General features: G+C 55.0%; 1 protein-coding gene across 3 annotated transcripts in view; it reads right to left on the bottom strand.

Moving 5' to 3' along the window:
• Positions 1–15632, bottom strand: part of CLIP2 (CAP-Gly domain containing linker protein 2) — a 72099-nt gene that overhangs the window by 36895 nt on the left and 19572 nt on the right. For all 3 annotated transcript variants that reach the window (XM_072837501.1, XM_072837502.1, XM_072837503.1), the window contains exons 3-4: positions 15331–15518; positions 551–1113 (exon numbers count right to left, since the gene is read on the bottom strand). In XM_072837501.1, the coding sequence (XP_072693602.1) occupies positions 551–1113; positions 15331–15454 (687 nt within the window). In that variant the 5' untranslated portion in view covers positions 15455–15518. The remainder of the gene's footprint in view (positions 1–550; positions 1114–15330; positions 15519–15632) is intronic.

Below are 15632 nucleotides of genomic sequence, written 5' to 3'. Positions count from 1 at the left end.
GTCCCTTCGAAGTAGCAAGCAAGATGTGCTAACAGCATGGATCTGCTCATGCTACTGCACCAGCCTCTCATAATTCCCTCTGCAAACAGAACAAAACCCCTCCACCCCAGGCCCCACGGCAATAGTGATCATCGTGTCACAGCTGATTAGGCGTCTCAACCACCTGACCCTGGGCCCGAGCTCTTGAGCACTGCAGTCCTCAGCTTTTTCCAATACAGACCTGGCTCATGGACGCTGGTAGGCTGGATCAGTGGATGATTAGCAGAGCTAATACCCAAGGCGCACTTCCCTAAGTATCTGGTACCAGCTGGAGGCATTTCAACCCATTTTATAAGTGGAAAGCTGAGGCCCAGAAAGGCTAAGACACTTGCCCAGGATCATGTAGCAACAGTCTCCAGAACTCACTTTACCTGTGTCCCTGGTCACTCTGTGATTCTGATGAGGACTGGGCGCCCCAACCTGGATCCTGCCACAACCCCCTCCAAATATCCCTCTCCCCCCACCCCCACCCCAGAGGTCCCGTGTGCAGGGCTGGGGGGAAGAGACTCACCAGCACACGGTCTCCCAGGCGCAGGTCCTTGTCGCCACGCTTCACGGAGCCGCTGTCCGAGAGGTTGGAGCCCGACTCGTTGCCCGTCTTGACCGAGCTGTTGAGGACGCTCTCCCGCAGCGGGATGACCCTGCTGCTGAGCGGCGGTGTGGCCGTGCCCGAGTGCAGTGACAGGTTCTGGGCGGTGAGCGACTCCACCGAGTGCGCATCGCTGCCCGAGCCCTCGGCCGTGGGCTGCCGCGTGAGCTTGGAGGGCCGCGTGAAGATGCCCTGCAGGGCCGGGCACTCGAAGTAGCGCACACCACCCACGGCGCCGTCGTTCTTGCCCACCGGCTCGTCCAGCACCACACCGGCCCACTGGCCCGGCGCGAACTGCGTCTCGCCCAGGTACTGCACCACGCCCGGCTTCACGCCGTTCACCCACACCCGCTCGCCCACCGCGAAGTCCCCCAGGAAGTCATCGCCCACCTCGCCCGCCTTGGGGCCTGGCTTCTCAGTGGTGGTGGCGGCGGCAGCAGCGGCGGGGGCCACAGGGCCCGAGGCCTGCTTGTGCAGGGGGGAGCCTGTGGGGCGGGAGAGAGGCAGCGGTCAGGGCCCGAGCACCTCCTAACTGGTGGGGAAACTGAGGCAGGTGTGGCTGGCCACAGGGCCTTGGGCAGCCCGAGGTCTCACCCTATCTCCTAACCCTGGCAGCGGGTTCCCGGGATTCAAAGCTCAGCAGAGTGCTTCCTTGGGAAGTAACACCTTTCACCACTCAGGGGCACCCACGAATGAACCCATTCTCGAGGGTTACTTGCAGCCACCTGCCCATCCCAGTGGGTGCCAGCCCCTGGCTGTTAAACTGAGGCCCCCCTATGGCCTCCGGCTGGACTCAGAGCCTGAGGGTGCTCTCTGTATCCCTCCGCCTCTGCCCCAGTCAGCTGGGGGCCCCACCAAACAATCTCAGACTGTTCTTTGACAGCTGGTGACAACCAGACACCTCGGGGCAGGAAGGGGCCAGAATACTGTCTTGCTCCACTCCCGAGTCTCACCTCCCCTACCTGAGCTGCAGCCCAAAGGGTCAGGGCTGCAAAGAGCAGGGAAAGTAAGGGGGGAGTGCGTGGGAGGCAAGCCCTTCAAGCCCACATTCCTGGGGCTGAACTCTGGCTCTCTGGACTCAGGGGTGCCCTGGCCTAGCCCCTCTTTAGAGGAGAAAGGACCCTGAGGCTCAGAGAGGCCACATAGCAGAAATGGGACTGAAACCCAGGGAGAGGCCTGTCTCCCCAGCCTGGGCCGTGATGTTCTACAGCCCGCTGAAAAGATGGGAGGGAAGGCAAGCAACTAGCTCAAGGTCACTCGTGAAAGACAAAGCAGGGCCCCACCCCACGTGCTTTGTGTGTATCTGGCCCTTGGGCCTCACGGAGGGCCTCCTGTGCAATGGGGCTCAGGAAGCCGGCCTGTTTGCACCGCAAGGTTGGGAGGCTGCCTTCTACTTTCCACCAGACATAGCATCAAACAGAGGAGGACTCCTTCTCTGCTCCAGAGACTGATGCTTTTGTGAAACAGAGATGGGAACAGGAGGCAAGCACATGCTGCCACACCCCCAACAGAGCTGCCTATGTTTTTAGTCCTTTCCGAGGCAGCCAGTGGAGGGGCCGCAGGGCAGTGGCTCCCACCACACTCTTCCTCTCAGCCAAGGCCAAGAAGCCCTGGGCACTAGGCCTGCCGGGATGCTGTATTAAGATTGGAAGCCAGAGCTTCTGGGGGCTGGGGGGAGCCACACAAGTCCAAGGTCAAGCCGGACATACAAGACCAGCCCCACAGGTTCTCTCTGAGGGTCACTGGCAGGGGTAACGGGGAGCACGTGGCACCCAGGGCCTTGGCAGCCAGATGGGGGGTCCTGACCAAGGGGATATCTGAACTGTGACCTAGGTGCTTATGAGATCAACGGGCTTCACTGCTGAACTTCACTGACAACCATAGTAATCACTCCCATTCACTGATGCTCTGTGCTAAGAGGCGGACATACAGCAGCTCATCTGACCCTCGTGGTTAATCCTGCGAGGTGATTTTTGTTATCTCTGATTTACAGATGAAGAAACAGACTTGGAGAGATCAGGTACTTTATCTAGGCTCCCAGGCAACAGGCAGCAGAGCCTACTGGCCACAGGCTTCTGGCTCTTGATGTAGGGCCCAGATACACATCAAACCAAAAAATGTGCACTAAAGCACCTACCGTGCCAAGCCTCAAACTATAATCACCCCAAATCCCTTGGACTTGCTTGAAAATGGGTGCATTTTCTAGAATCTGGCCTAACCCCAACTTGTCTTTTACTCCATCCCATGTAGGGATGTTCCCTTCTACTTTGTTTAGAGAAAACCCCTGTGTGGGGGTGGGGGACCCAAGGCTCTCTTCCACCACCCAGGCCCCACCAGGCCGATGCCACAGTGGCTGAGAAGCAGGCCCTGGAACCCCAGGGAGGCTGTTCTCAGTGCCTGGCCCATACAAGTTTTGACGAGAATAACTTATATGAAGACTAAAGAATTAAAAAAATAAAAATAAAAACCCACAAAGGGCCCCAGGAGGCAGAAGAAGGGCTTCCAGACAGGTTTTGGTGACCTTGAGCGAGTGGCTCTCCCCTGAGTAAAATGAGGCAGGTGCTGAGCTCTCTGCAGCTGGCATAAAACATGCAGAGTATCATTAGCTTGGACCTTGTCCTGCTGGTTCCCTGTGCCCGGAGCTGAGCTCCTGGGGGCCCCCAGTCCTGATCTAGGGCAACCCCGTATTATAAGGAACTCTGCAGGGATCTGGGAAGTCTGTCCACCCTCCCAACCCCCTACAGATCCAGTGAGCAACTTCCTGAGGAAAAGCTGCTCTGAAAAGCAGCTGTAGGTGGAGGAAGCCACACACTGGAATATGGCCCAGCCCTCCCCTCCTCGTGACACTGCCCAAGGAGCCATGGGGTCCGTCAACACGGAGCCAACGCCATGGTTATTAAGATAGCCGCTACCACCTATGAAGTGCCGATGGCACGCCCCTCGACAGACTGGATACTTTCTCTACGTTATATTCTTATCGTGCAGATTAGGAAGTAGAGGTCATGACTCTTGTCCAGAGCTGCCCAGGCAGGAGTCAAGCCCAGCTGGTCTGGCTCAAAGCCCTCCCCCTTGCCAGGCCCCCATGTGCTCGTGTGTATGGCACGCACCCTTCCCTTATCCGTTTCTAGAATGCTTCCCCGTGCCCTGGGGCTCTATGATGCACGCTAACTGATCTGGGCAGCTGTGCCTACCTGGCCTTGATGCTTAGAGCACAGAGGAGGGTCCCAGGTCGAGGGGGACCAAGTGTGGCTATTCTTGGCGAGAAGCTGCCCGCCCAGCTGTCGCCCTCCCCAGCTGTCCCGAACCAGGCAGGCCCTCAGGTAATCTTTCTTCCCCACCCTTGCCCCTTCCAGGGTCACAGGCCAGAGACCAGCTGTTCCAGCAGCTGCTAAAATCCAGGTCCCAGGCCTGTCGCGACGATCATACTTGGGGGTTTCACATCATTTTTCCTCTCTGGCGCCCTGGGCTGCCCCAGCCTGGTGGGGACAAACCCCCGTCCAATCCCTGACTCGCACTGGAAAGCCTCCAGAGGCCTGGGCTTGGGAAGGTAAGGAAAACCTGGAGAGAGCCCCCTTCCCTCCAGGGAGCCATCGGCAACCCATGGGCGAGGCCTGGCCAAGCCCTTTTCCCTATCTGGGCCCATTTCCACACAGGGCAACCAAGGGCTGAGCAGAGACAGCCAGGACCTCACAGTCTCCTGTCCCACCTGTTGTCCCAGAGCTATCAGACCTGGCTGGCTCCCCCGGCACACCCCCTGGGTCTCTGAGGCAGGTTCCTGAAGCTCCCTGAGGGTAGGGCCTGGGCCTCCCTCCCTCCGAGCCCCCCAGCATGGAGCAGCCTGGCCCCCACACCCAGCAAGCCCCCAAGAAAGCAAAGGGTAGCAAGAAACTTAACCCTCTGTGTAACACTTGGTCCTTTTCCCAGACCCCAGGCACACGGGAATTTACTGCTGGTTTCAAGTTCAAAGCAGGACTTTGAGGAAAAAGGCTGAGGGGCCTGGTGTGTGTGTGTGGGGAGGGGGGGGGGGTAGCAGCAGCTGGTGGCCTGCTGCAGTGGAAGGGATGCCCAGGCCAGAACACATTCCCCCCGCTCCTGCCGCAGCTTGGGTCCCACCCTGCCTGGGGAAGTGGGGAGAGACTTGCCCACACCTGCCGAATCTCAGCTGCCCGGGACCCCATTCCCAGAGCACCCAGGGTCAGACGCTAGGGACTACAGGCACTGACAAATGGGGTGCAGATAACAAGCTAGATTCATGGGGGCCTGGGGCTGGAGAGAGAAGGCTCACTGTGAATGGGGGCAGGAGCGCCTTCCAGAACCTCTGCCCTGACAGTCACACAGCTTACTCCTCACCTCCTCAGAGAAGCCCTCCCTGACTGCTTCTCCTAAAAGCCAGTCCACCTGCATCGCCCTCTACCCGCTTCATCCTTCCAGAGATCTACCTGTGTTCCACCTGTATGCTTGCCTCCGGTACTTAAACAGGAGCTCAAGGGGCTCTGCTTACACTCTAGTGGCCAGGCCAGCAGCCCCTCAATGCAAGCTCCCTGCTCAGAGCTGGTCCCGTTCCCAGAAGGAGGGGCCGCCATGGTTCTTCCCGTCCCATTCCTTCCACTAAGGACAGAGGCTCACTCCACGCAGCTCTTGGTTCACAGGGTCTCCCTCCCACCTCTGCACCTCCCTGAGCCCACCATTTGCCCTTCGTTTCTACAGGAAAGCTATGAACGCTCTCCTCCTTTTAGAAGCCAACCTCTATCCCCCTTTGGTCTCCCCACTATCTCTCGCCTCTCCCCCCTCAGTGGCTCTCCCTGCGAGCCACAAACACCACCCCCAGCCCACAAAATAACAGATTCCCCCACTGACACCCCACCTGCGGTCACCCACTGTCCTTCCCACAAACTAGCTTTTCTCCTTCTATTTAAATGTTCATGCTACATAAGATCATTCATGTCCACTGCAGAAAAAAATACAGTCACTGACTTTTTTTGAAAAAAGGAAAGCATCTATAGCTCCACCATACAAACACAATTACAGTTATTATCTTGGAACACGTTTCTCCGGACTTTATCCTGTGCACATACGTGCATACATATACTGCGCACCTTAAAAAACACACACAAAGTGGGGCCGTATTTCAGGGCACCTGGGGGGCGCAGCCAGTTAAGCACTGGACTCTTGGATTCGGCTCAGGTCGTGACCTCATGACTCATGAGATTGAGCCCTAGGCCGGGCTCTGCGCTCAGTGGGAGTCTGCTTGGATATTCTCTTTCTCTCAAATAAATAAATAAATTTTATTAAAAAACAAAAGAGGGCAGCCCAGGTGGCTCAACGGTTTAGCGCCACCTTCGGCCCAGGGCGTGACCCCGGAGACCCGGGATCGAGTCCCACGTCGGGCTCCCTGCATGGAGCCTGCTTCTCTCTCTGCCTATGCCTCTGCCTCTCTCTCTGTGTATCTCTCATGATTAAATAAATAAAATCTTTAAAAAAACAAAACAAAGCAGAACAAAATACCAAGTGGGGCTGTATTTACATTACTTGGTTCTCTGCTCTTCTGGACTCCTCTCTGCCTCCTCTGCCCATGCCTGCCCCCCTGGTGGTCCTCCGTCCACCTGTGTTCCAGCCGGTGGGGTGCTGGGAAAGGCTTACCAATGAGGTCTCCAGGAGAAAAGTAATAACCCCAATTTGTAGCGTTTGCCAATTTCCGTGGTCAATTTCAAGCTACCAGCATGGTGTCGCTGAACACAGAGTTGAAAAGAGATTATATAGTGTTTCCACCATAGAGCAATAACCTCAAAAACACAGATACGATAAAATCCTAGTTCTCTCTATAGACTCCCTGAATGATGGACAGGATAGAAGACCGAGATGCACCAAGTCTCTGCTCTGTCTCCAAAGCAGGGAGCAGGAGGGGCGAGAGGCAGGAGGAATGTCCCCCTTCTGTGGTCGGGACCTGGGGAGCCCTGGGAGCGCTCCCCCTACAACCTAACCCACTCCTGCACCTTGAGCTACTGCTTACATGCTGCCTTGTCCCTGCTAATCATTCTCCTTGTAAAAGAGAAGACTTAGAAGTTGAGCCCCAACTGCTCTCTCCAGTCCAGATCCCTTCCCTGGCTACCAGACGTGCCCTTCTAACAGCTGCCCCTGCCTGGAAGTCCCCTAGGACTTCACACTTGACATTCTAGATCACAGTGACCCCTTGCAGGAGCTCCTCCTCTGTACACCCCAATTGTACAGAGAGTGTATCCCCCAACGCCCATTTATTCAGAGCACAAGTCCTCATTGCCCCTTCCCCCTCACCATAGCCCCTAATCCAGTAATTCATCATATCTAGTAATTCCACAGAAGAAACAACTCCACCTCCCTCTAGAGTCTCAGAGGCCCCTCTAGAGATCAGGCCCGTGAGACTTCACACCATCTGACACAGCAGCCTCCAGAAGGGTCTCTCTCAACCTCCAGCACCCCTTGTCCTGCTTCACCTGCCCCCAGAGACACTGGGGACCCCCCCCTAAACACAAACCCACTCACGTCATCACTCCCCACCCAGGTCATTTCAATGCTAGACAGCAAACACTTTCTAGGTTAACCTAGGACTTTTAGAACAAGCCTGTATTACTTTGGTTAAAAATATCATAAAAATGAAATACAACAGGGACATCTGGGTGGCTCACTGGGTTAGGCGTCTGCCTTCTGCTCAAGTCATGATCCCAGGGTCCTGGGATCTGGCCCCACATCATCACATTATCCAGCTCCCTGCTCAGTGGGGAGTCTGCTTCTCCCTCTGCCCCTCCCACTGCTTGTGCTGGCTCTCTCTCAAATAAATAAATAAAACCTTTAAAAAAAGAAATATATTTTTAATTAGAAAACATTAAATAGGGAATGTAATCTTTGGTCCATTTCCCAAAGAAATAATTCAGAAAGAAAAAAACCTGACTCCATGTCTTATCATTCATAAAACAAACAACAAAAAAAACTCCAGGGGTGCCTGGCTGGCTCAGTCAGTGAAGCATGTGACTCTTGATCTTGAGGTTGTTAGTTTAAGCCCCACACTGGGTTTAAAATTTACTTAAAATTTTTTAAATCTTAAAAAAAAAAAAGCAAAACCCTGAATCTAAGTGTCCCCAAAATAGGGGAGTATTATACAAATTATGGTCAAGTCTTTCAGATTCTTAAGCAACTTTTTTTTTTAAGATTTTATTTTTTTTAACTAATCTCTATACCCCACATGGGGTTTGAACTCACAACTCCAAGATCAACAGTCTCGTGTTCTACCAACTGAGCCACCCAGTTGGCCCCTAAGCAACTTTTAAAATAATTCTTCCAGGTTATACAGAAAGGTGTTTCTAATGTGATACTTGGTCAGAAAGCAGGGCTCAAGAGTGTCCCAACATGGACACAGAAGCCTGGATGTGGGAACACGATAAAAAGGTATCAATTTTACAAAAACACAAGATGGGCCTTGCAGGGACTCACAGTGACAATATGCTATGAACTGAGGAGTAGTAATAAAGTCTGCCCTTGTCCCTGAAGGCCAGAGGGAAAAAAGTGTGCCTATGCTAAGACCCAGTCCCTCAAGGAAGCAAGCAGTATTTTATTTATTTATTTTTTTGTTTTGTTTTGTTTTTTTGCAAGCAGTATTTTAAATGTTCCATAGAACACAGTTCCACGTGGGATTAATAGATATTACAAAAATAAGTAATCTCCAAATTCAAACAAGTCTGAGAAATAGTAGCTTAAACATGGTTATGGTTACTTTGCTGCAGGACTTGTCTGAGCCTTTAACGTGCTAATGAGCACCACGGGGCTATAAAGAAGGTGACCACATGATTTGTCATCCCCAACCAGACACCCTGAAGAGAATGGATGTGCTACTAATATAGCGTCACACCAAGACCACAGACATAATCCAGGGCTGTCCCAGACAGAATGGTCACCCTGGCCTTTCCCTCTCTGTGTCTTCTAGGGAAACCCTGCCTGTCTATCAGACCAGATCCAACACCCCTCCCTGGCACAGCCACTCTGCAGAACCCCATTTTCCCAACCACCTCCGTTGGATGGATGTATCTCAGAATGCAGGCCTGGGAGGCGGGACCCACACCAACACCCCCTCCTTTCCATCCTCGGAGCCCATGACAAAAGCTAAAATGCAGATTGGCCACAATCCTGACCCCAAAGCAACAACAGTAAATGTGCCACAAACCCCAAAGCAGCCCTGCTGCTCTAAGTCCTCTCCAGGCCCCAGCAGGTGCTCAGGGCAGAGGTCATGAAGAAAAGGAGAGGGTCTCCGTAGCATTTCTCAAGGGAGCCAGATTTCCCACAGTGCGTCCCCCAGCCTGGCCCACTCTCCAGCAGTCCTTCTGATAGCATAGCGAGGGCTGATTCCGCCCCCTCGGCCCACCATGACCAAGGCAGGGCCCACCCCTCGCAGCCACAACAGGCCCGGCATCCCCCTGCCACGCGGCCTCTGGCCAGCCACCCCTGAAGAAGGAACCCTTTATCAATCCACTCTGAGATGGGCCCCATCCCAAGGGTAGCTCAGCATCCTTGAACCAAATGGAACCCAGAAGTCCCCTTTCATTCCCCCTACTCCCAAACCAAGAGGACAGAGTCCCCACCCAGCAGACTCAGGCGGGGACAGAGGGGAAGAAAGACGTGGGATGCTTACCCTGGAAAGAGCAGAGCCAGCTCCCCATGGAGAAGCCCTGCTACGGCCACACCACAGCAGGCAGGCGCTGGCAGATGGGCCCCTGCCCCCCAGATCGATAATGGGCAACGTCAGGAACGTTAGGAGGCTGCCCTGCCCCCCACCTGCTCTGCAGCCCAGCCGCAGAAATGCTCAGTGTGGCTTTCCTCATCCTGATGCCATTAAAAAGTTTAGGATGTGGTTAGGGGAGGAGGGCCAGAGAAGTTGACCTTGAAGGGAGTGGGAGGCAGCCCAGGGCTTGTGCAGGCTTTGCGGGAGCAAAGGCTGGAAGTCTGTGTTGGTTCTGCCCACGTTTGCACAGCAGCTGGGACAAGTCACTTAAGATGGGGATGATGTCGTCTGCCCTCCCAAGGAGCAGAGAACCAAGGTGAAAGACATAATCCTCCAGGGTGCACCAGGGTAGAGCCAGTGTCCAAGACTACAGGCCAACTCCAAGGTCTGAGGGTCCCACCTGGGGGCACAGGAGGCTGGTGCCCATCTCTGGAGCACCCACAAGGTATGAGGGCATCTGAGCCCCAGCTCCGGAAGCCAGAACTGAAAAGCTCTGGGATCAGCCCTGTGTGGACCCCTTGGGGGGATCACAATATAGAAGGTGGACCCTGGGGACGTCCGGGTGGCTCAATGGTTGAGTTTGTCTGCCTTTGGCTCAGGTCATGATCCCGGAGTCCTGGAATCAAGTCCCACATCAGGCAGGGACTTCTGCTCCTCCCTCTGCCTCTCTGTGTCTCTCATGAATAAAAAAATAAAATCTTAAAAATAAGAGGTGGATCATGTCCCATGGGGTCTGCTCCATGCTTGAGGGGGGAACACCCATGCACACTCACCCTTGACCTCCCATATCCTGGGTCCCCAGCATGAAGAAAGGCCCATAGGCAATTTGGGGCACATTTATGACTGACCTAATGAGAACCAATCACTCTTCCTGCTTGCCACCTGCCCAGGATGGGAGCCCACGAAAGGAGGCGAGAGTGTGGTGCTGGGACTAAACTGGGGGGCCAGCCACCACCCCTCTCTCCCGCAACAGGGCAGCAGGTGCCAGCTGCCTGAGCCAGCGTTAGACCTGGCCCAAAAAAAAAAAAAAAAAAAAAAAAGACCTGGCCCAGTCTGAGTCTCCACAGCAGCCCCACCACTCTCTGGCCCTATTGTTCTGGGCAACTCAGATGACAGCTCGAGCCTCAGTTTTGTCATCTCTATTCTTTCAATAGTTCTCGCCCTGGGCTATGAGTGAGAAGCGGCATGGTAAGATGTCATGGTGAAGTAGAGTTGTCAAGCACCACCCTTCCTGAATGGGACACCTCTGGGGCCTGACCACAGCTCCGGGGACGGGAGAGGCTCCTCGAGGAGCTGCTTGCGGTCTGTCCCTTGGTCCAGCAGCCCTGGGTCCTCCCCATGTCACTGCAGCCGTTCTGGTTGGGGACAGGAGGGACACCCACAACCTGGCCTGGCCTGCCTCCACCTGAGGCCCAGAAGCAGACTCCAGGGAAGGGCTGTGGGCTTCTGGTCACAGCCTGCTGTCGTCCCCTCTTGCCCACCACTGCAAGGCAGTGGCGGACCGTGCCCCACCCCTGCAGGGTGCTCCAGACTCAAAAGGAGGGCTGTACCCCAGCAGAAGCCCTGGCCACCAGCCTGGAAGCCCGGACCCTCGGGATGGATTCCAAAGCCCCAGACGGCCCTGGTGTCAGCTCCCAGCTCCCCGATGGGGCTCCTGGCGCCTGCCCTGGCCCATTCCCAAAACTTCCCCTTGCCCACTTGAGCTGCTCTCCGGCTCCCAGACATCTCAAGACTCAGAGCCTTTGCAGCCACTATTCTGTCTGCCTGCTTGCTCTTCCCACTTGGCTGGGCTGGTTCCTACTTTTCCCTCAGATCTTTATACCAGTGTCACCCCCTCAGCAAGACCTCCCTGGCAGCCTGATCTGAAGCAGCCCCCAGGGGTGCTCTATCCTGCCTGGCTGGGCTGCCCCTGCCCTCACTGGGGTTCCCAGACCACCCTCCAGCATACCTGCTGCTCTGACCACCTTGGGGCCACCTCCTAGTGTGACGGTCCCCCCCAACAGCCCCTGGTTCCTGCCACTTCCTGTATGTTATAGCTCTGGGGACTGACAGGACAGGCTGAGGGGGCAGGGGCATCAGTCCAGGTCCAGTCCCGGCCCTCGGCCAGACCCTCTGCCCAGAGGCTGAGCTCATACTTTGGGTGATAGCCACTGCCCTGATTCCCAGAGCAGAGTCCAGCTTATTGCTGGCCCCCTCCCATCACCCCCAGACTCCAGCCTCCACCAGACCCACCCCTGGGGCCCCGGGGCCCCTCACAGATGGCCAGTGCCAGGGGGTGGGGGAGGGGCCACCCTGTCCTCTGGGGCTTCCACCTGCCCCTCCTCCTCTCCAGAGGCTCTTGCTCCGAGAGCCGAGAGCCCGAGAGCCAGAGCAGAGACAAGAGCAGCTGCGGGCCTCAGAAAACTACCTTCCGGGACGCCTGGGTGGCTCAGCAGTTGGGTGTCTGCCTTTAGTTCAGGGCATGATCCCGGGGCCCTGGGATCGACTTCCACATCGGGCTCCCCACAGGAGAGCCTGCTTCTCCCTCTGCCTGTGTCTCTGCCTCTCTCTAGGTCTCTCATGAATAAATAAATATATTTATTTAAAGTGAAAGAAAGAAAGAAAGAAAGAGAGAGAGAGAGAGAGAGAGAGAGAGAGAGAGAGAGAAAGAAAGAAAGAAAGAAAGAAAGAAAGAAAGAAAGAAAGAAAGAAAGAAATCTGCCTTCCCCTCTCACCAGGCCCATTGCTCCAGGCTCTCTGCTCTGTCCCCACCACCTGGGAGTCTTGCTGGGGTCTGGGGAGCTGCAGCAGCAGCAGCAGTGCCAGAGGGGGATGATGACACCAAGCCCAGCTGCAGTTGAGGCCGCCTGTATGCCCAGCGGTGGGCACAGGGGTGTGGCTCTGTAATCAATCAGGCCTTCACTGAGCAGCACCTCCTCTCTCTGGAACAGTCCCTGCAGGGGATGCAGAGGGGAGTTGGGGGCAGTTAGACCACCAGCCCCCACCCTCAGAGGCTCTGCCCCGGGCAGGGTAACTAGGAAGCAAGCAGCAGGCCACACAGTGTAGCCCATTCAAGATGACAGCAAAGAGTATAGTAGCACCCGGGGCACATCCCCCCAAAGGCAGGAAGACGTGGAACAGTGAGGTGGAGACCTGGGCACGGCCCACGATCTAACTGCTTAAAACAATACATCCGATAGGTGAAAAGATTAGGGGCGCCTGGGTGGCTCAATGGTTGAGCATCTGCCTTTGACTCAGGTGGTGACCCTGGGGTCCTGGGATCAAGTCCCGCATCGGGCTCCCTGCATGGAGCCTGCTTCTCCCTCTCTCTGTGTCTCTGCCTCTCTCTGTGTCTCTCATGAATAAATAAATAAAATCTTAAAAAAAAAATAGGCAAAAAGACTAGAAGGAACTCTATCACAGTAGTGGCTCTGATTATTAGCTTAAGAAGGAGGCTGATGGATGCTTCTCCTATCACACTTCCAAATTTTTCTGTGACGGGACTATGGATGGATGGGGAAAGGAAAAAAAAACGAGTCTTTAATGAGTTTTATACCTACAGGCATTTCACACTCATTAACTCTTGATCCAATCGGAGAAATGATGTGATCCCATAAGTCACTCTTAGAGGGTCACACAGCAGGGGCCATTAGAAGGGGTATGAAGGGCTGGATCAGAGCCAGAATTCAGGCCCCTCTTGGTCAGGGAGAGAACAATGAAGGAAAAACCCAGAAGGTGCCATGGAGCTGTCTCCAGGAGACAAGAGGATCAGGTCAGGCTGCTGACCTTCTCCCAGAGAGTGGCTACAGGCCCCCGCCCCCACCACCCCACTGGACCAGGCTCAGCTTGGTGCCTTTGCTCATGCTCTTCCTCCACTGTAAGCAGGTCCTTCTCCTCTCCACACATCCTGAAGGCTGAGCTCATTCCCATTCCCCTGATGCCCCACTCTTGGTGGCCACCCCTGACCTCTCCCAGCCCTGGCAGTGAGTGCGGGCCTCCTGGCCTGGGTGGCCACATTTCTCCTCACCCCATTACCCAATCTCCACACAGTGGGCTGAGGGATGTGAGCACCCAGTCATTCCTCTAATACCCTCCAACAGCTCTGGTCACCCCGAACACCTACCCGAATCCCTGCCCTTCACCATCTGCCCTCTGCTACCCTCCCCAACCTTCTTTCCAACTCCTTTCCACCCAGACTTGTCTGCCTTCCCTCTCTAACAAACCAGGTCCTTTTCTGCTGCAGGGCCTTTGCATCACTCATTCCATCCACCTGGAACATCCTTTCCCCTTTGTTTTCTCTCTTTGGCTTCTTCCTGTTACTCAGGAATGTCTCTCATGAGTAGAGGATCTGCCACGTTGTAATGAAGTCTGGGCCTCCTACGGGGCTGTTCTGGGCAAGCCCAGCTACAGAGGTCTGCCCAGGAGCTGTGCCACACAGCTTCTTTACCCTCCCACCCTAGCTCTGCTGGGGCCCTGGCTCTGCCAGCTGGTTCAAACTTTCCTTGACTCCACCCAGGGCTCAGATTGCCTAATCTGGCCCCTGGCAATTTTTTTTTTTTTTTTGTCTCTCCAAACTTATGTACTAAGCAGATGAGACCGACAGTGTCTTACCCTGCTAGCTGGAGTGTAATCAAAACCAGGATTTGTTGCCCAAAGACATTCATCACAGCGTCATTTATCAAAGTGAAAAATAGGAAACAGTCATCCTCAACTGCAGAGAATGAGCTAAGAATATGCTTCCAATTCTTTTTTATCATATTCCTTTTGATTTAAGACTTTCCAAAGGTTTTCCAGTGTTATTACAACAGAAGTGAAATGCCCTGGACAGCCCCAAGCTGTCCCCACTTTGGCCCACCCTCTCTTACTGGCACACTTGTCACTGGCCACGTGCCAGTCACACTCTCTTTCCCTCTCTCATATTTGCCATGTGCTCTTCTGCCACTGGGCCTTTGCACAAGCTATTCCCTCTCCCCAGAACACCCTCCCCTCTTCAACTACTATACTGTCACCCTCTGGACCTCAGCTCACATGTCTATCCTCAGGGCTGACCTCCCAGACCTGGTCAGGTCCTAGTTCTAGGATCTCACAACCCTCAACCCCCCTGCTCCCCACCAGAACGGCAGCCCCGAGGGCCGAGCCCACATCCGGTTTTGCTCAGAACAAGAACTCTGGTGGTGAAGACTGTGTCAACAAAGCAAGTCTTTGATTTATATTTGTTGCATGGATAGGATATTTTACAGCCATTAAAAACGATGTGGAAAAATCCACTTGATCATCTTAGAAGGAAAAACCAGATTCTTAAGTTGTATATGCAGCATGATTGCAAATAGGTAAGAAGAAGAAAAAAAAGTAGGACATAAACCGAAATAACAGTTGCCTCTAGGGGGTGAGATTACAGGCAATTTTACCTCTGCACCTAACTTCCTAAATATTCCACCATGGGCTACCTTTCTTTCATCTTCAGAGAAGCACGTAGCTGACAGCTGTCCTCCGCCCCTCTGCTGTCCAAGCTGCACCCCCAGCCCGGGCACCCGGCCCTCACGCCTGCCCAGTAGCAGAAGATGAAGGAAAGGTCAGATACCGAAAGGCTAACGGGCATGGTTCTGGGTGGCAGACAAGAAGGCTGACGGGAAATGGGGCTGGCTCCAAGGATAAGCCCTGACCCCAGAAGGGAACGAGTGGAGGCAGAGAGGCCAGTGGAGGCTGGAGTCTGAATCCTGGCTGAGTGACTGGGGCACAGCGCCATGCCCACCTGGATCCCCACTTTCTCATCCCGAGCAGAGCTAACAGTAGGACGTGCCTCCCAAGTCGGGGGAGTGTGAAAAAGAACAACATGCATAAAGCATGCCGAGTCAAATGTGAAAGGGAGGACGGCCAGACAGAAAGAAGGACTTCCGTGTACTGCTAGCCCAGGCTGGTCACCAGGGGGGTCTTCCAGGGGAAGCACTCCCCACCCCGGCCCTGCAGCCCCGCGCACCTTCCTTGGAGCCGGTGGCCACCGTCGCAGCAGACATGGAGGCCGAGCCGGTGGATGTCCGGCCCATGGGGCTCGAGTGCTTCCCCCCACGGCCGGGGGGCTTCAGGCCGCTGGGCTTCTGCATGGTGGTGCCACTCGGTGTGTGAGGGGTCCGCGTGGGTCACGTCCTCTCTGCCATCGTCACTCACCTGCGGGTAGATGAGAGTGATCACATCATGATATCACCACTTGCCAGGGCACCCCAATGGTGACACGGCAGGATTCCTACACACACCCCCCGCCCAGGGGGGCAGGGGCCACCA

The sequence above is a fragment of the Canis lupus genome, chromosome 8 (genome assembly GCF_048164855.1).
Source record: "Canis lupus baileyi chromosome 8, mCanLup2.hap1, whole genome shotgun sequence".
NCBI classification, from domain to species: domain Eukaryota; kingdom Metazoa; phylum Chordata; class Mammalia; order Carnivora; family Canidae; genus Canis; species Canis lupus.
The sequence above is the reverse complement of the archived record's forward strand: the minus strand, read 5'-3'. Positions and strand labels throughout refer to the sequence as shown.